General features: G+C 39.8%; 1 protein-coding gene across 4 annotated transcripts in view; it reads left to right on the top strand.

The window, feature by feature from the left end:
- Positions 1–25,944, top strand: part of LOC132815075 (protein NDRG1-like) — a 62,462-nt gene that overhangs the window by 24,183 nt on the left and 12,335 nt on the right. For 3 of the 4 annotated variants that reach the window (XM_060823779.1, XM_060823777.1, XM_060823778.1), the window contains 8 exons: positions 2,043–2,148; positions 6,109–6,229; positions 7,186–7,248; positions 7,947–8,007; positions 9,011–9,097; positions 11,272–11,328; positions 19,182–19,285; positions 25,531–25,605. In XM_060823779.1, coding sequence (XP_060679762.1) covers positions 2,142–2,148; positions 6,109–6,229; positions 7,186–7,248; positions 7,947–8,007; positions 9,011–9,097; positions 11,272–11,328; positions 19,182–19,285; positions 25,531–25,605 — 575 coding nt within the window. In that variant the 5' untranslated portion in view covers positions 2,043–2,141. Of the gene's footprint in view, positions 1–2,042; positions 2,149–6,084; positions 6,230–7,185; positions 7,249–7,946; positions 8,008–9,010; positions 9,098–11,271; positions 11,329–19,181; positions 19,286–25,530; positions 25,606–25,944 lie in introns of all 4 variants that reach the window. The other variant, XM_060823781.1, reaches the window with a different exon arrangement.

Raw genomic sequence — 25,944 nt, 5'->3', positions numbered from 1 at the left:
GATAAAGGCAACTTGCAGTATGGTGTAAAATGTTTAATAAGAATAATTTGCCAGCCATGTCTTTTAGACTTTGCTTCTGTCTAGATAAACACTACTTTTTTTTTTCCCCCTGTTTTCACCTGACTCTACCTATTTTCTTATTTACAGAATACACACTGGGTATATTGCTACAAGTTCTGTTAGAGGTTCATTATGCACATCATGTTTTCCTGTATTAAACTCTTAATAGCCTAACATTAGTGTCATGATTCTTTGTGCAATTTGGAGATTATAGAATTCTCCATTTTTACAAACTTGTGTCCAGTGTTGATTTTTTTTTAAAGAAGTAGTTGAGGCCCTAGCATTGAGTTTATAGATAATGTATTCAATGCTCATTCATTGACCTGTCAATTTTCTTTCCAGTATTTTTGTTATACAGCAAATTTTGAGGATTTTCAAATGTTGTTTTTAAAAAGCAATCCATGGTGTAAAAGACAATTTATTGTCTAACAAATGATCTCTAAGTTTAGAGTGTGTGAATACGTTTGCTGAAGAGATTTTTCAGTAATCGGGTGTTTTTAGCAAGCTGTAGATTTTATAAAGGGCTTAAGGTAGTCCACGAATGACATTAACATGAAGTTGGCTTTAGTTCATCTAAGATTTTATAATTCCATAAATGTAAAGACTAAGGTACACATGCCATTCTGTAGAACATGTCTGATCTGTCCCAGGTCTCTCTGTGCCAACTCCTTGGCAACTTCCCAAATCGGTTTTCCCCTTTTGAATACTAGTATGAAGGGAAAAAAGACACTCAGGATAATTAGAGAAAAACAGTGGAGTTCTACCATACTTTGCTTATGAATTTCATATTAAAGAACATTATATGGGAACCATTTGAGTTGTCGCTACTTTAACACCTGGTTTTGAAATCTCTATCTTAAACATGAACACAATCCAGAATACCAACTTCTTGATGTGCTATCTTTTGAAAGTTCTGACTTATTATAAAATTATTTTTAAAGCTGTTATATTTGGATGCCAACATAAATAGGCTTTCAAGTAGAAACAATCGGGATTCAATTTTAGCATCAGATGGGAGCAGAATAACACTTGCTGATCTTTACTTTGGATTACTGCTCTTGGGAAGCTATTTCTCTGGTAGCACTTGTACAGTTGGTTTTGCTATAATGCTTCTTCAATGTAAGTTGGTTATAACGATTGCAGAATGTAGACCATTATTTGTAGAACACCACAATATCCTTACCTGTAATGGTTATAATGCAATTCTGGTCTCATTGATTTTAAATGGTGCTGCTATCACATGATTTTTCTTAATGTGGGGTCGCACCAAAACACAACTATCGTGTTAGATCAGAACAGATCATATTGATTAGTATGTTGAAGTCTGACAACTGAGGTTTGTGTAAATCACTGCCATATGTTTGCCATCCCATGGACATACCCAGTGTTTAGGATATGCTTCAGAAAGGAGATTAAGCTGTATTGCACTTTAATATGATAAAGATGTGGTGAATGAGCTAGCAAGATGGAGTGGTCTGCAGCTGCCTCTACTTTGGTAGGTCTTTTGAAGATTTAACTATATTCTCCAAGTTGAATTCTAAACACTGTCAATGTATATAATTGAACCAAGTGACCAAAAAAAATTCTAAAGGTACTCATTTTATTAAGGTTTTAGTTTAGAAAGGCATAATGCGACAGCATGGGCTTGGTGGGCCAAAGGGCTTTTCCTGTGCTATATTTTTGTCCGCTCTCGCTCTCGCCCTCGCCCTCCTCTGGACACCTTTTTTAGATGGTGGTCTGCTTTGAAATTACATGCAGAACTACTGTAAACAGTTTTGAGATTGCATTGCTTTACCTTGGATGGGCCTTTTTTTGCTCTCCAGTTAATATTTTAACTCCTTTGACTATCAGCACAGTGGCCTGTTGATAAGTGCTTAATTGTTAGACAAGTTGAAATGCAAATTTGGTTTTAATTAATGCTATATATTATTTTCACTGAAACATTTAAACATGTAATTGTTGATGCTTAATTTTTTCCACAGGAGCATGATGTTGAAACTTCACTTGGTACCATCCGTGTCGCTGTCCGTGGGACACCAAAAGGAAGTCGACCTGTCATTCTGACATTTCATGACATTGGGATGAATTGTAAGTAGCAGTGTAGCAAGACGTTGTGCACTAGATTGACTATTGTGAATCATAAACACAAGATCTGCAATATGTTCACTGTTTCTTAGTTTAGGAATGATCCATTCAAGATATGCAGACCAAAACACACACGATATAATTAACAGCTTATAAGGCAATACTAACAAGGCAAACTTTTTTCTTTTTTTTTTGCCTTTTTTAAACAAATGGATTAGAATTTACTAATTATTTAGCAAATAGATCTTGTAAGCCCAGTTTAGATTTTAAAATTAAGAAGTGAACTTCATCAATCTGATCAGTTGTCCTCACCTGTGGTAGCACTTGCGCTCTCTCGCCAGGATAGATTTTGACTGGTTATGCAAATGATATGTAATGTTGTAGATGCAGATTTTTTGGGTCACCTGGGATTTCACTTAGTTATTCCAAATTGTACTAAAACTAGAAAATGTTCTCAATTTCAGTTAACCAGTTTTGTTATGTGACATTAATTTGTGCCTGCTCTGCTATAGTTTCGTGCATCTTTGCTCATGTAGTCACCATCTCTACACCTAATTAATTATACTAAAGGACTCTTGAGAGCCCTTCTCGGGATCTATTTAGCAGAAGAGGTAGAAATGCTTGCCACTACCTGGATCTTCCAATATTCTTCTTGCTAGTGCCATATTTAAAGCTTAACTGCCCACAGCATCAGATGCTGCAAGCCAAGGACTGTCCCTTGCACTAGTGAATGCATGCACTCACTAAATGCATGATTTAGAGGAAAGCCACGATCACCCCTACTTTATGAACAGGCTCCTGCTAGATGGGTGTGGTTGTAAGAAGGGCTTATTTTTTTTTTTTGCTTCCTGCTGACCACCAAAAGAGACCTTCCCATCAGACCGAGCCAGCCTGGGCATTAATAATCCAAGTCAGGGACTTTGTATCCTAAGTGAAGCAGAATGCTCAGCTGCATAAGAATGTCCATGGTGTGTATTGTACATGAAGAAATTTTTTTTTCTGTGCTACCTTGTTTGCGGTGGTGGGGTGGAAGTCAGACAACCACTTACTGTCTAACTCTGGTGTGCGTACATCATCTAGTCAAGAATTACGGACTACAGCTCTCCAGTGAATGTATCACGTCAGCTCAACAGCTCTCTCTCACCTTATCCTCCTAAACTATTAATCCTTCCTGCTCTGGTTCCTACTCATACTCTGGGAGCACTTACCTTCTGCTCACTTATCACTACTGAATGCTCTTGCATCCACTTTCAGAATACTGAATATCTCAATGCATAAGCTTTAACTCTTCTTGGACAAAACAAAATTCCTCCTTGTGCACAGGGAGTTCTAACTGGAGCAAAACATCCTTTTGTTTTCAGTTCTTCTAATTAATTTTAGCATCCCATTAGCTGTTTGATTTATGTGCCATATCTACATACTCATGACAAGTGCAACCAGGATATCTAGATAGCTCTGCACCCTTGCAGTCATTTAAGTAATACTTGTTTTTCTTTTTATTTCAGTTTAACATGGAACAACTTCACTTTCCCACACTATATATTCTATCTGCAGATTTCTGACTACCTCTTTTAATCAGTCTATTAGTCTGCAATATCTTTGTCTTCACTACATACTTTTCTACCTATCTTGGTATCATTCTTAAATATAACTACCTTTGACTTAGTACAGGAAGTTAAAGTAATGATGTAAATTCAAACTTGAGGGCTCAGCCTGGGTCTTATTCCACTTTTCTCATCTTACCAATCAGACAGCAGCCCACTTCTACATTAGCCAGACAACCTTACACTATCAACTTTTTTGCTTTTTGCAATAGTATTTGTTCTCATCAGTTGCATTCTGGCAATCCATGAATGGTCTGTCTACAAGCTCTTCTTTATCCGCCTTGAATGTTACACCTTCAAAGGGCTGATAATGGGTTAAGCACACTTTGACAACTGCTGAACCTCCTGGTAAGCTTGAGTTTGTGTGCAGTTATAATCGAATTGTAAAACATTCCCCATGACAGATGGCAAGGAAACATTGTTGTTTTCTGATGCTTTCACTTAAATAATGGAATTATGTGTAGTTTTTCAATCTAAAACTTTTTTAATTATAGGAAATGCTAGAAAACTAGTTCAAATTCATCTATAACTTGTATCAATACTGTAGAATGAAGTACATCTGGACCTGCAGAATGGTCAGTCCATAGTTGTTTCAGTTTGCTTCGAACCATTTTCTCTTGTGACTGTAATATTAGATTGCTTTCTGTTCCTTCCACGATCTGACTTGCAGCTGTTACAAGAATGATGTTTGTGTCCTCTATCGTGAATGCAAGCAAAATATTTGTGTATTCCACCTGTTGTATTCTTTATCTCTACCTCTGTATCAAGGATCAATATTTACTTTGTTTAGGTGTTTTTATTTTTAAATACTGTATGTGCAGAAACCTTAAATTCCAAGTTATCTTCTAACTAATTCTTTTTGTAATTCTCTAGTTGTCTGACCAATAGGGAGATGTTGCTCCTCTTTCTATAATTGCTTTTTCTTTTTAATTACAGCAAGTACAAAATACAACGAATAATAAGTCTTCTCTTAGAATTCTTCGCGGAGGAATACAACTAATTCTGTATTCTGAAATATCCCTCTAATTTCTACTGCTGTTTGTTGAATGATCTCTCCCCCTAGGTATGCCAGTTTACTTCAGCTAGCTCCAGCTTTTATGCCGATTATGGCTGCCCTTATTTAGATTCTAAATGCTAGCCTTGGACCTGATTTTCTTTCAAACTGAATACAAAGTTCAGCCACTGTAGTCAGTACTACCTAGGGTTGCATTAGTTCCAAAGGGGTATTTCACAATTCTAAGTCAAATATATAACCTACTTTCTAGTCAGTTTCTTAGTACATTATGAAACTATCTTGCATGCGTTCTGTAAACTCCTCCATTTTAAGCTACTGCCTAAGGTTATTCTTGTCCCTTTCTTCAGGAACACCAAATATTTATTCTTGATACTTTGTCCCACATTGTGACGTACTTTGGGCCTGTAGCCAATGCAAATTAGTGACTTCTTCCCCAATTCTCAGTCTGTCTAGACCAATTCTACATTCTGCTGTTTGAACCAAGGTTATCTCTAACTTTTTTGCACAGATGTCATCCTTGATTTGGGCATGCTCTTCCTCCATATTTATCTAACTTCTTACTTGAGTTTCTAAATTTTTTTTCTGTGCCCCTTCCTGTTGTTGTCTGACCCTACCTTCTCTCTTTTCCCCCCCCCGCCCCCATTAACTATTTTTCTCACGTGAAATAATCAAAAGGTATAGACCTTTTCTCCATATTTGATCACCTGCTCCCATTTAGAAGGCTTAGGATCCTTTTTTACTGAGTCCTGCAGCTTGGAACAGTGGTCCCAGCACCACTCAGGTGTAGACTTCCCTACAGTACAGCCTGCAATTACCCTGGTCTAGATGCTTACAAACCAGAACCCATTTCCCCACACCAGTTTTTGAGCCTCACTTTGAAGTACCTAATTGTGTATCCTGTTTAAATAGTCAGAATTCTTGCCTTTCAGACTTGGGTTTAATCAAAACCCAAGTCTAAAAGCTAATGGCATGCTTGAACATTGGGCATTCTGTCTGCTTGGGCCTGATAGCTTAAACTATATCGCAACTTCCAGTACAAGAATAACTAGGATCTTTAGAAAAGCTGTTATAAGTAGTTTTTCAAGAAATAGAATCTGTGCTTGTTTCCTAAATTTGGCTTAAAATAAACATTTTAATTTCTCTGCAAATAGAGTGGAAGGGGGGGAGGTGAAAGGATAAATTGTTACTTCCCATTTTGGATATCATGAGTTGACTGAACAAAAACATGTTTTTGTTCAATGTGCTATATTTTTATTCATTATTTTCACCATAATGAATAGTAAATCATTTTTTTTGTGGCTTGTTACCATTTTACTACAGATATCTAAACTTGTCTCTCCATAGACAAATCCTGCTTCAACGCGCTCTTCAATTCTGAAGATATGCAAGAAATTACACTTCATTTTGCTGTTTATCATATTAATGCACCTGGTCAGGAAGTGGGAGCTCCAACATTTCCAGCTGGGTAAGGATGGCTATTTAAATCCTGTACTTCAACAACATACTTTATTGTCATTGGCAACTGTGCATTTATCCCTATTCTAGTCTGCTGTTTGGAGATGTTCGTGGTGAACGATCATCTTGATCTACTTGCAGCCTGTATGCCGTAATGTTAAATTAGGTGCTTGGAGTAATGTAATCTCTCGTTTATATTCTTAGACCATTTTCATCTGTTTAAAAGGTAGCTAAAAGTCATCCAGCTGCTGTGAATCTGCATGTCGGCTTAAACTGAAAGGACAGCAGATTTCTTTCTAAAGGCCATCTATCCTGATCTCCTTTTCAACTGTTGTAGTAATGGTGGGTTTTTGAAAATTCCACACCAATTTCTTTGTTATAATTTTGTTCTTGTACTAATGTTTTGCTGCTCATCTTAAATGTGAATCGCTGTATCTCTTGGTGTCTCCCTTCTCCCAACACAGACCCTGTACAGCTTTTCATCCCAGCTGACAGCTTACTTCACAAATAAGCATTTGCCAACCTTTTTCCATCATCTTTCCCCAATCCCCATATGATCACTTTGCATTCTTCTGAGATGTTCTGTAGGGGAATACAAATCCTCTTTTTCATCTGTGGTGAGAGTCAATGTCGGGAGTCCAATATGTTCATCAAACCTCGAATAATTTAAACTCCTTAGTATTGCTAATAGACATCCTGACTCAAGTGCAATTCAACGGTGGATTATCCATTTTTATTTCCTATTGTTAAATAGAACACAGGTTATCTTTTACTCATTAGCCTAAGCCTGTTTTCACTTGTATCTACATCAGAACTATCCGTCAGTTTTCAGTTTGGCATTTCCATTTATATATTTTTAAAATCCAATCTGTAAAGCTAAATCCATTACACACCAGATGATCAAACAGTATAGGTTTGAAACCACTTTGAAGAAAATAACTCTCATTTTGCATCTGATTTTTGTAGATATCAGTATCCATCAATGGACCAACTGTCTGAAATGATTCCATCTGTTTTGAAGCACTTTGGGTAAGATTTGAATATTATACAATTTTCATATGTGCATCAGTAGTCAATTTGGGAAAGACTGCAACCTTTTTAACGTGCTGTAATTCTCAGCTTGACTTTGCTAAGTATTCTGTTCTCCTAAACTGTCATGCTTGAGGTTGTCATTGTTTATACGCATTGCCAAGAATGCAGCTAACACACTTGCCTTCAAATTAAGAAGCAGCAAGTGCTCAAGTTACTTTTTTTATTTTTTGCTTTCTCAATTCTTTCACACTTAATGTGAAGCTAGTAACTTTTGCTAAAAGTTAAATTCCTCATTCAGCACTTAATAGAAGTCTGAGCTTGAGCAGCGATTGTCGTAATAGTTGGGAGTTGGGCTTTTTTTTTACTTCGCCCCACCATGCTTCCTCCACACTAACTCCCCAAGCCCAGAATCACTTGTTAGTGTTGCACAAATTAGAATCTAATTTTTAGTCAAATTTTTATTTTTGGAATGAATTATGTACTTATTTCTCGTGGCTCCAACTGTATATTTTCCTTAGGAACCATTCATTTAAGTAATCATAATTTCTAAAATAAAAACATTTTCACTTTCAAAATTCGTTTCTTTTTCATTTAGACCAGCTTGAGGTCTTATTTTTAGTTCCCTCCCAAATTGTAAGTTCATGTAATTTCTTCTGTTCTGGTGCAGACAGCTAAAATTCTGATTTGTCTTTCAGTGTGAAGAGCATTATTGGAATAGGAGTTGGTGCTGGTGCATATATTCTGACTAAATTTGCTGTAAGTGGTGCTTCCCCCCTTATTTGTTCACTTTAATGCTCTGGAGGTAACTTTTTTTGTTCATGGCTCTTAGATTTTAAGCAGAGAGCCTCATCCACCAGTAGTTATCTTTTTATAAATGCGTGCAAGAGTAAATTTAGACGATGATTTTGTGGAGTTGGGCCAAATAAAAAGGCCACTTAAACTATTCCAGAAATCCTGCTATTCCTATTTCTAAATCATTTTTAAACTTTAAGGATGCAGGTAGCAAGTCTGTATAAGTGTTCCTATTGCAGGCTACATTGCATGGATGGACATTCTAAATTCTCCAATTTGGAAATATGATTAGTTTGGTATGGGACACTGTTCATGGCTCACCTCAAAGTGGTTAGGAAACAAAAATACATTTAGGCATTTAACATTTCCTTTTTGAGAGAGGTATTACTTTTGTGAGGCTGTCAATCTCCCCAGGAAGTGAAAGCCCCTTTTGAAGAAACCTTCAACCCACCTCCTACCTTGACTAAATAAATACTGGTTGAAAAACACTCCTTTTTACAAGGAAAAAAAATCGTCTATCTTAGCAAAGTATATTCATTATTAAGCTCAGCCAAGAATTCATTTGAAGGAATGTGAACCTACATTAGTTTATAGTTGTCAAATAGCCTCATTATGAAACCTTGGTTTAGTTATACTGGGGTAAGGGGTTAGGGAGGGCAGTGGGTGAAGAAGAGGAATGAGCATTATTGGTTCTGACAATCCAAGATTAAAACTGGGCCAAAGTCTCTGAATTTGATCACCTAATCCATCAGTCTTGCCATCTACCTGCCTCAGGCCAGTGTCACAATATGAAATATGCCTTCTGCACCTCAGCTATGATAATAGCATAGGCAATGCCTTTAGGACTAGCACAGGCTTGGAACAATTCAAGACTCCTAATACCAAAGCCTTGGTTAAAAATTATATCTATAATTTTTGTAATACATTGTGAAGTGTACTCAATTTATTTGTGACTTTTTTTCCTCAGTTGACCTTTCCTGATCTTGTTGAGGGGCTATGTCTCATTAATATTAATTGCTGTGCTGAAGGTTGGATGGACTGGGCAGCAACTAAGGTAATGCCTTGTGTAAGATTGTGTGTTAATAAAGATACTGTGATCCAACAATAAATCCAAACTGCTTGACAGAACTTGTCTGACTTGTTGAATTATGCCTAATTTTGAGGCTAGAGTTTTCATTAGCTTTATTTCGATTGTATTGATATCAGTACTGTAAGATTCTTGTGCTTGGCCTATTTGTTAGCCCTGTTTTTTTCATGCAGTTGCATAATTAAAAATTATTTTTAAACTGTGTCATTGGTTAGTAGCTTCCTAAGATCTCTGGTAGATCACCTATTCATTTGAATAACAGTGAGCATTTTATTAAAATAGCCCATGGCTTGCAGCAAAAGAAAATCCCAGTGACGAGGAAGGATTCTAGGGAGAGGATAATCCATCTTTGATTTAACCAAGTTAAAGATGGCAACAAATTGTGTATTTTCAATGTTAAAAATTTATAGTAAGGCAGAAGATGTTGAAAGTGTTAACAATCGACAAAAGACCACCAAAAAAAATGGATTTAAATAAACCCTTACATGTTGGGTTTGTGATGTCTGAATTCATAATCTTCCAGTATCCGGAGGTTCTTTACCATGATAGGTGGTCAGTGATCTCCATTTGAAAAAGCAGTGTTAGGCTTCTTCAACCACTCCCAGCAGCACTGTAGCAAGACCTGTTGCACTCTGATTCTGTACCAGTTGCAATATCTCATCTTTATATAGGTTATGTTCAAATTTAATTTTGGCACTGAATCTTGAATTCATCTAGACCTAGTAAGAAAGTTTCATTTTAACACAGGTGCTTTTAACATACCTTGGTTCTCCCTTGTTACAATTTTGGCTTTCAAAAAAAGTTGAAACCTCAACAGATGTTTAAGTTTGGACTTTTTGTGAATTTCTGCTCCAGTCATTTGACCTTTTTGACTGCTTTTCATAGCTTCGCAAGGTTTGTAGCTCAGGTTGAGGTTTATTGTGTAGGTTTCATAGCTTATTGTTCTCTATTCATGCTTTTGGGTGTGGCTAATGTGCCTTTTTGAATCCTACTAATAATATTAAACTTCTAATACTGGAGTGAAAAGTCTGCTGATAAAATAAAACCTGTAGTAAATAATTGCTTCTGGCTTTATTTCATCTGACTGAAATTGGGTATTTTAGTTAAAATGAAGGTAGTTACTTACTGTCTTCCCATATTAACTTGATCTCTGGGGCACCTGCATTAACTGTGAAGCTCAGGTTTTTAATAGCTTATGGCCTGACTTGGGAAAGCTTGTTGTATTTTTTTAACAAAGCTATGCAATTCTTTCCACTACCATACTCCTTCACAATTCTTCTGCACTCTCTTTTTTTGCTTCCCAGGTTAGAATTGATTTCTTAAGGAATTACTTAGCATTGCTTTAATGATTTTCTCTTTTTTAGTGCATTTTTTTAAAAAACAACATCTCAATGTCTCCTTTTTTGATTTGTATATCTCTACCTTTAAATCAAAAACAGATTTAAATGTCATTTGAGTAGAAACTGTTTTGCCCTATAAAAGTCCATATTGATTTTTAAACACCTTTTTTTTTCTGAAATCGCCTCCAAGAACTATCCCCCACCCTCCCCATAACCAAAGTTTGTAATCTTGGCATAATTATTTTACCCAAGCCCTTTGTTTTCCCTAAAATTGTGATGCTCCGAATTGGTTACAGCTGTGGTTATGCTCTAACCAGTGATTCTTTTATAAGTGTTTATTTTTACTTATGCTGTTCAAAACTGATTCAAATTGCCCTGCTACATTTCCAGATTTTAATGAATATATCTCAATTTATTTTGCATGAACTTTTAACTAACCTTTTTAAAATTCAATCAGGTGACTACTGTGAACATGTCTAAGCAGAAGCTAGATCCTTCTATGAAGAAAGGATAGGATGATTGTGTGGATAGAGGATTGTGGTGGATAAATATTAACAAAGACCAATTGAACCAACTGACTTGCTACTGCACAGTAGAGCAATGAATCAAACTTATTTACTTCATACTAAAGTGTATCTAAAGAACACAAGATAAACCCACTCAACCAGGATGTCCCTATCCTGAAGTCTATTGCTATCTAAGCATTGCTAAGCAATGTCCTGCTACTGATTTATTGCCTGAGAAATGAAAGGTGTTGTGCATCATGAAGATTAAGCTGTGTTTTTCTTTGTTTTCTCCTAGATTACTGGTTGGACATCAAACTTGACAGACATTGTGATCTCTCATCTGTTTGGAAAGGTGAGTTCAGTATCTTCTCTTCATACCATAAATATGATTTATGCAACAATATGTCAGACTCCATCCAATCTCATGATTCTCTTTTTTGCAGAGAAAATTAATAGTTGAATATCTCTTTTTTAAAAACGTTCCTCTCTTGCCCTTGATTTTTGTTTTGACCAAATCTTGCTTAGAGGAACTACCTTTTTTAGAGGAGGTCAAGCAAGGGCACAGAATGCATACTGAGTGAGGATCTTGAATTTGAAATGATTTACTAGTACTGATCCTAAGCTGGCTGAGTCTTGAGGAATGCAACTGGCAGACTGAATTTGCATGAGAAAGCTTTAATAGTGTAATATCCTATTTATTGCTGACATTGTCATTTATTTCGATATTGCAATTTTATTAGGTGTGCTACCTCCATACTGTGGTTCCTGCTTTGCCCAATAACCATGTGCTGCGTTTTCAAATTTCATTTGGAAAGCAGGACAGTTACTTTTATCAAAGAATATCAATAAAATGGTTAAACAGACTTTAAATGCACATTGACTCTTCAATTGATTTTGTATTTTTATGAAGTTTTTAAATGACCAATCTGACACCTTTTGCATCAATGTCAAGCTCAACTGGCCTATCGTTTTCATCTTTCCTGCCATTCATAAAAAGAGGGTTTATTGTTCCCATTCAGTTGGACCCCTTCCAGAATCTGCTAATTCTGCAATATTAGCACTTGCACATCTACCTCATTGGCTACCCTTCTGAAATCCTAAGGTGAAGTCTGTCAGAACCCTGGAGCTTGTTATACTGCAGCTCCATCAGATTTTTCTATAGCACCTATTTTTCCTTTGAAGTTCTATTCTTCCTCTTGTCCTGACTTGCAACTAGTGTTCTGGATTAGTGGTGCTGGAAGAGCACAGCAGTTGGGCAGCATCCGAGGAGCAGTAAAATCAATGTTTTGGGCAAATGCCCTTCATCAGGAATAAAGGCAAAGAGCCTGAAGCGTGGAGAGATGAGCTAGAGTACAGTAGGTGAGTGGGGGAGGGGAGGGGGAGAGAAGAGGGTGGAGTAGATAGGTGGAAAAGATAGGCAGGTAGGACAAGTCATGGGGACAGTACTGAGCTGGAAGCTTGGAACTAGGGTGAGGTGGGGGAAGGGGAAATGAAGAAACAGCTGAAGTCCTCATTGCCCTGGGGTTGAAGTGTTCCGAGACGGAAGATGAGGCGTTCTTCCTCCAGGCGTCTGAGGGACCGGCAGTGAAGGAGGCCCAGGATCTCCATGTCCTCTGCAGTGGGAGGGGGAGTTGAAATATTGGGCCACAGGGCAGTGTGGGTGTCCCAGAGATGTTCCCTAAAGCGCTGTGCTAGGAGGCATCCAGACTCCCCAATGTAGAGGAGACCGCATTGGGAGCAACGGATACAATAAATGATATTAGTGGATGTGCAGGTAAAACTTTGGATGTGGAAGGCTCTTTTTAGGGCCTTGGATGGAGGCGAGGGAGGAGATGTGGGCGCAGGTTTTGCAGTTCCTGCAGTGGCACGGGAAGGTGCCAGGATGGGAGGGTGGGTTGTAGAGGGGTGTGGACCTGACCAGGTAGTCACGCACTGACCTCTACACCACTGAAGCCAAACACCAACTCTAGGACACCTTCCTACCACGTCACCCCCAAATCACCAAACCATCCCCCAGACCACACAGAACCTCATCACCTCAGGATCTCCCACCCACAGCTTTCAACCTCAGTCCGGGAACCCCACACTGCCTGGTTCTACCTCCTCCAAGAACCACAAGCCTGACCACCCTGGCCAACCCACTGGCTCAGCATGCTCCTGCCCCACTGAACTCGTCTCTACCTATCTCGACACTGTCATATTCCGCGCACCCCCCCCCCCCCCCCCCCCAAGTCCAAGAACTCCCCACATACGTTTGAGACACCACCCACACCCTCCACCTCCTCCAAGACTCCAGTTTCCCCGGCCCCCAATGCCTCCTCTTCACCATGCCCAAATCCTTCTACACCTCCATCCGCCATGACCGGGGCCTCCGAGCCCTGCGTTTTTCCCCTTGACGTCCCCAACAGTACCCTTCCACCGACACACATTCATTTGGTCAAACTGGTCCTCACCCTTAACAGTTTCTCCCTCGAATCCTCCCACTTCCTCCAGACCAAAGGGGTAGCCATGGGCGCACATATGGGCCCCAGCTATGCCGGTTTCTTTGTTGGCTACATAGAACAGTCGACCTTTCGTAATTACACCGGCACCACTCCCCACCTCTTCCTCCGCTACATTGATGACTGCATTGGTACCACCTCATGCTCCCGTGAGGAGGTTGAACAATTCACCAACTGTAACACATTCCACCCTAACCTTTAAATTTACTTGGACCATCTGACACCTCCCTCCCCTTCCTGGACCCCTCCATCTCCATTAATGACGACTGACTTGACACTGACATTTTTTAACAAACCCACTGACTCTCTTAGCTACCTGAATTACACCTCTTCCCACCCTACCTCTTGCAAAAATGCCATCCCGTATTCCCAATTCCTCCGCCGTATCTGCTCCCAGGAGGACCAGTTCCACCACAGAACACACCAGATGGCCTCCTTTTTTAGACACCACAATTTCCCTTTCCATGTGGTTAGAGATGCCCTCCAACGCATCTCGTCCACATCCCACACCTCCGCCCTCAGACCCCAAGCCTCCAACCATAACAAGGACAGAATGCCCCTGGCGCTCACCTTCCACCCTACTAACCTTCGCTTAAGCCAAATCATCTGACATTTCTGCCACCTCCAAAAAGACCCCACCACCAAGGATATATTTCCATTCCCGCCTTCCGCAAAGACCGTTCCCTCCATGACTAACTGGTCAGGTCCATTTCCCCCCCCCCCCACACAACCCACCCTTCCATCCTGGCACCTTCCCCTGCCACTGCAGGAACTGCAAAACCCACGCCCACACCACCACCATCTAGCTCCTAAAGGAGCCTTCCATATCCACTAATATCATTTTATTGTATCCGTTGCTCCTGATGCGATCTCCTCTACAGTAAAGAGACTGGTCACCTCCTAGCAGAGCGCTTTAGGGAACATCTCCAGGACACCTGCACCAATCAACCACACCGTCCTGTGGCCCAACACTTCAACTCCCCTTCCAACTCTGCCGAGGACATGGAGGTCCTGGGCCTCCTTCAGATGCCTGGAGGAAGAACGTCTCCTCTTCTTCCGCCTCGGAACACTTCAACCCCAGGGCATCAATGTGGACTTCAACAGTTTCCTCATTTTCCACCCCCCCACACCTTGCCCTAGTTCCAAACTTCCAGCTCAGCACTGTCCTCATGACTTGTCCAACCTGCCTGTCTTTTCAATGTATCCACTCCACCCTCCTCCCTGACCTACTGCCTTCATCCCCTCCCCCACTCGCCTATTGTTCTCTGCTACTTTCTCCCCACTCCCACCCTCCTCTAGCTTATCTCTCCACACTTCAGGCTCTCTGCCTGTATTCCTTATGAAGGGCTTTTGCCTGACATGTCGATTTTACTGCTCCTCAGATACTGCCTGAACTGCTGTGCTTTTCCAGCATCACTAATCCAGAATCTGCTTTCCAGCATCTGCAGTCATTGTTTTTACCCACTATTTGTGTTCTCTCTCTAGTGAAGACAAAATATTTTTCTTCCCATATTGTGTAGACACTAAAGTCTACAGTTTCTGAACCCAGAACCAGCAGCATCACATTGCTGTATGGTCTTGTTTTTTTTTTGCCCTTCATTCCTTTTCTTTTTTTTTCCCCCTTGTTTGCAGAGGTCTCCAAGTGAGACCTGCATGCTGACAGTATATTCCGATTTTGGCCAGAACTATTTGGCTTTGGATACTGTGTGCTGTTGATTCAGATATGTATTCAATAACTGAATACTAAAAGAAAATAGTTTAATGGCAGCTGCCACTCAAGTTCTTAACTGCAAACTTATGTAACAATTGTGGTTAATGGCAGTTGACTGAAGAAAAAAATCTTGCAGCAGCACCAAGATACTTGCTACAGAATTCATGAAGCATTGTTAGTGGCCCAACCATGTTTAACTGATTCTTCAATGACCTGGCCAGGAATTGCTGATTTTCATCTTTGTGCCTACGTTTGCATGATCACAAGGCAACACTTATCAAGAGATCAAGAAACATACAGCTTGTGGTGATTAGGTTAGATTTGATTCCCTAGAGTATGGAAACAGGCCTTTCGGCCCAACAAGTCCACACCGACCTGCTGAAGAGTAACCGTCCCAGACCCCTTCACTCTCTTTACCTGAGTAATGCAGCAACATTCGGTAATTTAACATGACCGATTCACCTAACCTGCATGTTTTTTTTTTGGATGGTGGGAGGAAACTGGAGGACACAGACTCTCTGGGAGAATGTGCAAACTCAACACAGTTGCCCAAGATGGGAATCAAACTCTGGTCCCTGGCACTGAGGCAGCAGTGCTAACCACTAAGCCACCCTGCTGCCTAGTGATAAGTTGTAAGTTGCAATTTTGGTTATAATCTCCAACATGTTCTAACCCCACCCTGTTCTACACTGGTATTACCATGGTAGAGATTCCTGCCTCAATATATTGGTGATACCCACTATCCAGCAACTTGGATTGGGTAGGACAAAGTACCTAAATGTATGCCCACTTCATTGTTTTATTCCCAACCCAAGTAAGTAAAGTCATCTGTTAAGAATGCCTAGCTACTCAGACACAATTTTAGAATAGAGAATTTAACATAATTTGCAGCTCTGAAAATTATCTGACATGCCTCTATCATTGGAGTACACCATCTACAGCATGTGCTGCAGAATGTCAAAACAGTAACTTTTAAAGTTGCTTCTGTTTTACTGCCTTGATATCTATCACTAGATTAAAAGTGGCAATGCTGTGAATTGCACATCACCTTGCACATTTTTTAACTTGTGGGTATCAAATCCTGTTTTGTCATGTTTTCTATTACACACCTAGCATCTTTAACAGGATCAAAGCAGTTGAAGGGCTTTGAGCACTTTTTGTAGTAGGGTGTGGGAAAGGATACATGCAAAACTTAATCAACTAGTATTTAATGGTTTTTGCCAAAGTAAGATTTGATCTTGGATAGTTAGGATTTCCTTGTCAGAGGGAGGTCATGTCTAACTAATTGAAATTTTTGAAGGTGACCAAGTGTGTAAATCAGGGAATTGGATGTGAAATTCAGCCAAGCCTTTGACAAATCCTATATAGGAGCCACTAACCGTCTCACTTAACAGCTAATCACTCTCTTAGTCAGTTCATTATCCACTCCTTTGTTCAATTATTCTTCTCTCTTTTGGGATCTATCTCCACATTTCATTTACTCCTTACCCCTTCACCCTATCTTTTACATATAAACCAACATTTTTCTAGCTAGCATCAGTTCTGGGGAAGGGTTACAGGATTTAAAACATTAATTCTGATTTTTCTTCAGTGATGCTGTTAGACATGCTGAGCTTTTCCAGCAATGACTTTTTTTATGCATGGGAGAACAACTTGAAGGGAAAAGCACCAGGTATCAAGGATAATTTGGCAAGTTGCATCCAAAATTGGTTGAATGGTTGAAAGCTGTTTGAAAGGACTGTCCAGGGATTGGGGGTCAGTTAGCTCAGTCAGCTGTATGGCTAATTTGATCCCTGTGGTATATCACAGGGACAGATTAGTCTAATTATACACTGACTGAGGTTACCATGGAGGTCAACTCCACTTTCTCCCCTTGCCTGAGATGGTGACACTCGCATGTTTTTTTTTAGAATGTGTGGGAATGGTATGACTCCCCAGTTGGTTGACAATGAGGAAGAAGGTATTGGGTTCCAAGACCAATTAACTGTATGGTCAGATGAACAGCTAAACAGCAGAGGATTTAACCCTGATTAAGGTACTCCTTGCTATCCAGTTTCTTCCAATGAACAGCAGGACACAAGGAAGAATTGAGGAATCTTGGGATGCTTGTCCATAGACTGCAAGACCAGTTTGTAGGATAGTTAAGAAGGCACTGAGATTCTTGTCTTTAGTTGTGGCAGAGATTTTAAAAACTGCCTGAGCTGTACAGAACTTTTAGTGAGACTATGTAAATCCATCATACAGCATGAAACTGACCTTTCAGTCCAACTCGTCCATGCCGACCAGATCTGGAGCACTCTGCAGTTCTGGTCTCTATGCTAGAAGAATGGTGTGACTGCAGTGGAGGAAGTGCAGAGGAGATTCATCAGGATGTTGCCTGGGATGGAGCAGTTTGCCTATGAAGGCAGAATGGATAAGTTCAGGTTGTTTAGAGCAGAGAAGCCTGAGAAGGGACTTGTTTCAGGTCATAGTCATAGAGACCTACAGCACAGCAAAAGGCCCTTTCGTTTTGGACTGAGAATGCCATGGACCAATCACCTAACTATTCTAATCTCATTTTGCAGCACTCTGCCCAGAGCCTTGATTATATACCTTGGTATTGCAAGTCACCTCTAAATACATGCACAATTCCACATTTCCACCACTTTTTCTCTCTGGGTGAGTTTTTTTTCTCACTCCTCAAAATTCTCTTCCCCTTGGGCTAAATCTATGCCACTTTGTTATTGATTTCTCCACTGAGAGGAAGATTTCATTCCTGTCCACTTAGTGCCGCTCATAATTTTACACCTCAATCAGTACTGCACCTTCCCATGGAGAAAGTGAGGACTGCAGATGCTGGAAATCAAAGCTGAAAATTTGTTGAAAAAGCGCAGCAGGTCAGGCAGCATCCAAGGAGCAGGGGAATCGACGTTTCGGGCATGAGCCCTTCTTCAGTAATGTAAAGGAAGGGCTTATGCCCGAAATGTCAATTCTCCTGCTCCTTGGATGCTGCCTGACCTGCACCTTTCCATATCCACCACCATCTTTTCTCTAAAGAAAACAACTCTAGGCTGTCAGTGCTCTCTCCCATGTAACACTCCCAACACTTGCAACATCCTTGTAAATCTCCTCTGCACCCTCCAGGTCTGCCATATCCCTCCTATACTGTGGATTCCAGACTGCACTGCATGCCTAATTAACACCTTGTGCAGTTCCAGCATAAATGCTCTCTCAGATCATAAAAGCAAGTATACTATTTGGCTTAAAATTTGAGGGGCATCGGCATGATGAATAAAAAGCATCTATTCCCTCTTTTTTTGAAAAATAGTCAATAACATAACCTCTTGCCTTTTAAGATTTAGTCATGACTTTGAGGAATTGCTTTTCATGAAGTGGTGGAAATCTGGAAAGCTCAGTAGAAATCTATTAACCTTTTTAAGCTTTCATCCAAGTACTTTTTTTAATCTTCTAACATTTAAGACTGTAGGTCAAGTGCTGGAAAGTGGGACTAGTATAGTTTTAGATGTCAGGGATAGAAGTGTCTTTGCTTTACTATACGAATCTGATATGTAATGTTGTCAACATTACATATGTCCCAACAACCGTTCGACAAAAGGCTTGCAGGTAATTGCTATAAAATAACATGAAAGCTAGTCACTGTCTTTTAGATATAGATATGAATGTTGGCAATTTTGACAGACATTTCAATGACTACGTTTGCTCAGATTTTAGCAACCCTAATTTATTTTAAAAGTAAAATACAGTAAATGTTGGAAACAGGGAATGGAAAATGTTGGAAATGCTCAATCTTGCATCATTTGTGGAGACAAAGATTTCTGTGTAGGCAATGCAGCCAAACCTGCTGAACATTTGAAAACCAAATTTTTCTGAAAGTTTGTTGCATATAAAAATAATTTAAAATGTAAGTTTGTCAATCTACTTTCACAAACCATTCTTTACCTCCTGTCTGAGATTGATTAAATTACTGTGATTTGATTTTGCAATCTGTTTTAGGATGAAATACATTCGAACCCTGAGTTGATTCAGATGTATCGGGCTCACATTACTTCTGAGATTAATCACAACAACTTGCAACTTTTTGTTGATTCATACAACAGGTAAAGTAGTACTGGATTCCTTTTTTTTCAATTTTTGGTCAATTAATTATGACCTAGGTAAAGGCTGTATACTGTGAAGCACAGTAAAACATTTTTTTTTAAAAATTCAAGCACATTCACAACTTGTTTTCAGTAAGGCAGCAGTTGTAGCATAACCATAGGCCTCTGAGGTTGCTTTTGAGCTACAAAAACTACTAGTGTTTCTTTACATTTATGGTAAAAGTCATGAAAAGCATCCTTCAAAGAAACTTGCACATTGCACTCACCAATGGGGAGAATGTACGAGGAGAAATAAAAGGACTAAACTGATGCAAGTCTTCCATCCAATGTCCTGCATCCTAGGATCGTAAAGGAGTGGCTTAAAGATTGCAAATGAATTCCATTGTAATGCTTCACACTTTGCTAGTTTCTAGAGTATTGGTAAATTAGAAGAAAACAAATTTAGAATCATTTATTAGAGGAAACAAGCCAATTATTCTAAATATGACACTGGCAAAATGATAGGTATTTTAGAAAACAATATCATGTAGAGCCTGGATAAGTTTTTCAAAGGGAGATGGTGTTTCACAAATTTATTAACTTTTTTTATTTAGAATGTGTAAAAGGTAACCAGAATCATGTATTTGAATTTGTAAAAGTTACTTTACAAAATGTGAACTCATGAGAATTGGGGTGATTTTATATTAGGATGGGTGATTGATTTAACAGAAGCAGAGGTTGGAATAAGCGAATAAGATTCAGGTTGGAATACTCTGCTGTTCACTATTTATACTTTATTCATGGCTTGGATGAAGGGATTGGTCACTGTAACCATTATTCGCAAACGATTCAAAGTCTACAAAGGGATTTCGATAACTTCAAGAACCATGGTTGCTAGAAATCTAAAACAAATTCTTGAACAAACTTGGCAGGTCTGGCAGTATCTGTGGACAAAATAGTTAACATTTTGAGTCAAGTGACTCTTAAGAATTTTAGACTTGTAGAATCTAGGAAATGTTGGAGTCCTAAGCCGTGTATTTTTTTCAATTCATGGGATGTGGGCATTGCCAGTTGGACCAGCATTTATTGCCCATCACTAATTCTCCTTTTTTAAGGTAGTAGTGAGCTGCCTTGAATAGACCCACAATACTGTCAGGGCTCAGATTCCAGGATTTTGATCCAGTAACAAAGAAGGAACTGTAATATTTCTAAATCAAGATGGTGTGCAGCTTGAATGGGAGCTTGCAGAAAATGGAACTGCCTGGCAACTGCCTCCTTTAAAACTCTTGAATGTAAAATGTCAAGTCCTGAGATGTGTTTTGATTTAATGGATTAAATTTCTCTAATTTTTTTTCTTTTGGGGGGGGGGAAAAAAACACCTTCACACTTACTAGGCCCTAGGTTACCTTAAATTACTGCTAGAAATAGATCTTGATGTCAGGCTTTTCAGTAGTACACAATTTTCCCTTTAATTTTGGGGATTTGGTCAGGGTTGGGCATTAACCAAATGCCTAAACTCACCAGGTAAGATTGTCTCCTACATTAGTGTCCAGCCACCCTCCCTGATGTCATGTAGTTGGAGGTCTACAGCAGAGAAAACAACCTTTTTTGGTTCATCAAGGCAACGCCAGTGAAAATTACTTCCTTTGGCTCAGCCTCTGTTTTAGCATCACAAGTGTACATATAAATAAACATTATGGGGGTTTTGTGTCTACCTAATTTTTACAGGCAATGAGTCGAGTTTCCTACCACTTGCTGCTCTTTCCCTTTTTTTTTAAATTTTGGATCATTTAAACTGCTCAGCAGGTCTGGCATCTGTGGAGATAAATCAAAATTCTTTTTATGGGCCAAGTGACCCACCCTCGGGACTGTTGACTCTGATTTCTCTCCCCAGATGCTGCCAGACCTGCACAACTTTTCCAGCAATATCTGTTTTTGTTCCTGATGTACAGCATCTGAATTTCTTGTGTTTTTATCCTGGTAAATCTCTCTCCTCCTTCTAGTGCAGTTGCATCCTTCCTATAATGCAGATTCCAGAATTCTCACCATTATCTAGCTGTGACCTAACCAAGTTTTAAACAGTTCTAGCATAACCTTCCTGATCTTAAACTCTATCTCAGCTAATAAAGACAAGTATCCTAAATGACTCCTTAGCAAATTTGTCTACCTATCCTACTGCCTTTTAAACGGTTAGAATATGCATTCAACAAGGTCCTTCTAATCCTCTGCTCCCCAGGGTCCTATCATTCATCACTTATTCCCTTGCTTGTTGTCCTGCCCAAATGTAGTACTTGTCCAAATTGAATTCTCAACACCAGGTTGTAGTCCAACAGGTTTAATTGGAAGCACACTAGCTTTCGGAGTGACACTCCTTCATCAGGTGATAGTGTCACCTGATGGAGTGTCGCTCAGCTAGTGCTTCCAATTAAACCTGTTGGACTAAACCTGGTGTTGTGATTTTTAACTTTGTACACCCCAGTCCAACACCGGCATCTCCAAAAAATTGAATTCTGTTTGTCACTGATCATCTGGTCTGTCTGTATTCTCTTTTTTTAATCTAAGGTTATCCTCCTCACTGTTTGCTACCCTGACCAATTTTCCTATCATCTGGGAACTGATCAATCTTCGTACATTTAAGTCTGTGTACACAGAAAAAGCAACACTGATGCCTGTGGAACCTCACTGGGCACAGGCTTCCAACCACAAGATCCCTCTTTCATCTCCTTCTTTCTGCATGGTCAATTCTGGATCTAATTAGCCAAGTTTGTTTGGATCCCATGGCTCTTGTGATCAGTCTCCCATGAAGCCTTGAAGTTCAAATAGATTGTCCAATGCCTTCCCCTCTACCCTGGTCACTTCTTTGAAAAAATTAATAGAGTTGATTAACAAAATCATACTGACTGTTCTGTTTTTTTTTAATCTGCATTTGGAGAGGCAAAGATTAATTCTGCCACGTTTTTCCCTTTTCTAATGAACATCAATGCACTGTATTCATTTAGAATCCTCCTGATCTTTTGGCTCCACACAAGTTACCACTGACATCCTTAATGAGCCCTATCCTTTCTATTGTTGCCCTTTTTTTAACCATTTAAAGTATTTGTAAAATGGATTTTCCTTTTTTACACTTTCCAGTTCATTTTTGCAGTCTCCTAATTTCCTGTTTGTTTGCCCATACTGTGTTCCTCTAGAACTTTGGCAGTATGTGTCACAAGCCTTTTTCTTTAATCTTCCAATCCTGTATATCCCTTTTTTTTGATGTCTAGGGTTCACAGGACTTGGTCCCACCCTTATCTTTGTTAAACATTTACAGCACTACTCTTCCTCTTTGGTTGGAGCAGTGGGGCACGTACAAAGCAATTACATTTCTTCGAAAAAGGTAATCTGCATTTGATCCAGTCTAGCTAAATCATACCTGATCCATATTAAAATCTGGCCTCCTGCAAGCTTAGAATGGTTTAATATCCTATCCATCCTTGTCCTTTTTTAAACCTATTGCAATATTTAATTTAGCAGAGTTATGATCACTATATGCAAAAGAACTTGTGCTAATACTTGGCCTCATTACCTAAAAATTAAAGTACAGGACTGTTCCATGTCTTTTTATGGCCTTCTGTGTGTTGGCTTTTAAAATCTCCCCTGGATGCATATTAAGAATTACGCTTCTTCTAAACTTTCACACTGTCAGTTTTGGAAGTTGAAACTCCCTATTATCACTCTCCTGTTTAGTCTTCTGAAATTTGCCTACATATCTATTCTTCTGTTTCTCTTCTCTTCAACTACAATGCATTCCCAGCAATGTGATGGCTCCTCTAGATTTTAAGTTCTATCTGTATGGCTTCATTTGAGGAGCCTTTTAGGATGCCATCCCTCCTTACTGCTATAATTGATGCCCCTTTCTCTTTTACCTCCTCCCTTGTCTCCCCTGAAAACCTTATCCTGGAGTTAACAATGTTTCCATGATCGCAATGAATTCATACCTCCCATGGTTTGATTTTTGTCCTTGATTCATCTGCCTCGTTTGTCAGGCTCTTACATTTAAATACCACCCAACCTTGTCAAACTCCCTTGTACCACCAGTCACCTACCTGTTTTTTTTTCCCCTTGTCAGTCTTTGGCTTTTGCAGTCTCTGGCAGTCTCACTGCTGCATGCTGGTTTTGTTCCCTAACATATCTGCTGGGGTTAGGTTAAAGTTTCCAGAAGCTCTGATACTGGATTACTGTTGCCCATGCTGGCTCTTTGTTTGTACCAGCATTGTATGGTGTCTGATATCTGAAGATGATGGGAGAAGTTTGTTTGAGGCTCTCAAAGAGAAAAGGATAAGGAAAATTATGGACTGTAGGGAAATAGATGATGGCACCTTGCAAAATCTCCATATTAGAGGAGGAAGTGCTATATTGAAAACAAAGGTGGATAAATCCCCAGGACCTGATCAGGTGTACCTAGAACTCTGGGAGGCTAGAGAACTGATTGCCTCTTGCTGAGATATAGGTATCAATAGTCACCAGTGAGATGCTTGAAGACTGGAGGTTGGCTAACATGGTGCCACTGTTTAAGAAGGGTGGTAAGGACAAGCCAGGGAACTATAGATCAGTGAGCCTGACGCCAGTGGCGGGAATCCTGAGGGACAGGATGTATATGTATTTGGAGAAGCAAAGACTGAATAGGGATAGTCAACATGGCTTTATGCATGGGAAATGTGTCTCAAACTTGATTTGAGTTTTTGAAGTAACAGCGGATTGAGGGCAGAGTGATAGGTGTCATCTATATGGACTTCAGTAAGGCAGTTTGACAGGGTTCCCCATGGGAGACTGATTAGCAAGGTTAGATCTCACTGAATGCAGGGAGAATTAGCCATTTGGATGCAGAATTGGCTCAAAGGTAGACAGGAGGGTGGTGGTGGAGGGTTGTTTTTCAGACTAGGGGCCTGTGACCAGTGGAATGCCACAAGGATCTGTGCTGGGTCCTCTACTTGTCACTCACTTAAATGATTTGGACGCAAGGTTTGCGAACATAAGCGATAAGTTTGCAGATTACTCCAAAATGGGAGGTGTAATGGACAGTGAAGAAAGTTACCTCTGATCACAATGGGATCTTGACCAAATGGGCTGAGAAGTGGCAGATGGAGTTTAATTCTGATAAATGCAGGATGCTGCATTTTGGGAAAGTGAATCTCTGCAGGACTTAAGGGAGTGCTGCTGAACAAAGACCTTGGAGTGCAGATTCATAACTCTCTGAAAGTGGAGTCGCTGGTAGATAGGATAGTGAAGAAGGCATTTGGTATGCTTTCTTTTATTGGTTAGTATTGAGTTCAGGATTTGGGAGGTAATGTGTCTGTACAGGGCATTGGTTAGGCCAATGTTGGAATATTGTGTGCAATTCTGGTCTCTTTCCTATGGAAGGATATTGTGAAACCTGAAAGTGTTCAGCAAAAGTTTACAAGGATTTTGCCAGTGTTGGAAGACTTGAGCTATAGGGAGAGGCTTAACAGGCTGGGGCTGTTTTTCTCTGGAGCATCGGAGGCTGAGGGGTGAGCTTAGAGGTTTACATAATTATGGGGCATGGATAGGGTAAATAGACAAAGTCTTCCCTGGGGTCAGGGAGTCCAGAACTAGAGGGCATCTGTTTAGGGCGAGAGGGGAAAGATATTAAAAAAAGACCCAAGGGGCAACTTTTTCATGCAGAGGGTGGTATGTGTATGGAATGGGCAACTGGTACAAATGCAACATTTAAAAGGCCTTTGGATGGGTATATGAATAGGAAGGGTTTGGAGGGATATGGGTGGGGTGCTGGCAGGTGAGACTATTTGGCTTGGGATATCTGAGCGTGGACAAGTTGGACCAAGGGTCTGTTTCCATGCTGTACATCTGACTCTGACTGTAAATGAGTTGTTTAATGTACAAAATAAAAGCAAATTACTGCAGATGCTGGAATCTGAAACCAAAAGAGAAGATGCTGGAAAATCTCAGCCAGTCTGGCAGCATCTGTAAGGAGAGAAAAGAGCTGACGTTTCGAGTCTAACTGACCCTTTCTCAAAGCTTTGACAAAGGGTCAGTTAGACTCGACGTCAGCTCTTTTCTCTCCTTACAGATGCTGCCAGACCTGCTGAGATTTTCCAGCATTTTTCTTGTTCGTTTAATGTACAGCTGGAATATCTAGAATAACATTTCAGGCACAATCAGTAAACAAGGTTTGGGAAAGATGTGTAAATTAAAAGCAAGCAGTTTCTGACTTGTAATACTTTAACATGACTTTTTTTTCTTTGTAGCCGAAGAGATCTAGATGTTGAGCGCCCTCTTCCTGCAGGACAGCACCATCACCATCACCAAGGTCTTACTTTACAGTGAGTTTTTGAATTCATCCTTTGGATCCAGCATTGAATTTGGACTGTTGGATGGAAACTAGTCTATTTATTTTGAACTTTATGATGGTATTGAGGAAGATGTAATGGTTGTACAAATGAAATCATCAGCTAGTTGTTAGGGAGGGGAGCATTTTTAACAAACCTGATGTACAAGTTCAGCTTGATTTAACGGTTGTCAACCTTCAGTCAAGAAGCTAGTTGGTCATCGTCGACAGCCACAGTTGTTTGGTTAATGCTAGATTCTAGGTCTTGATCTGGTAGTAAATAATGGACTGTGCCTCCTAGTAGTGGTTATAGGGTAGCGGCTGTGATTTAGAA

Source organism: Hemiscyllium ocellatum, chromosome 4, assembly GCF_020745735.1.
Source record: "Hemiscyllium ocellatum isolate sHemOce1 chromosome 4, sHemOce1.pat.X.cur, whole genome shotgun sequence".
NCBI lineage: Eukaryota > Metazoa > Chordata > Chondrichthyes > Orectolobiformes > Hemiscylliidae > Hemiscyllium > Hemiscyllium ocellatum.
This window is presented reverse-complemented; position numbering and strand designations above follow the sequence as displayed.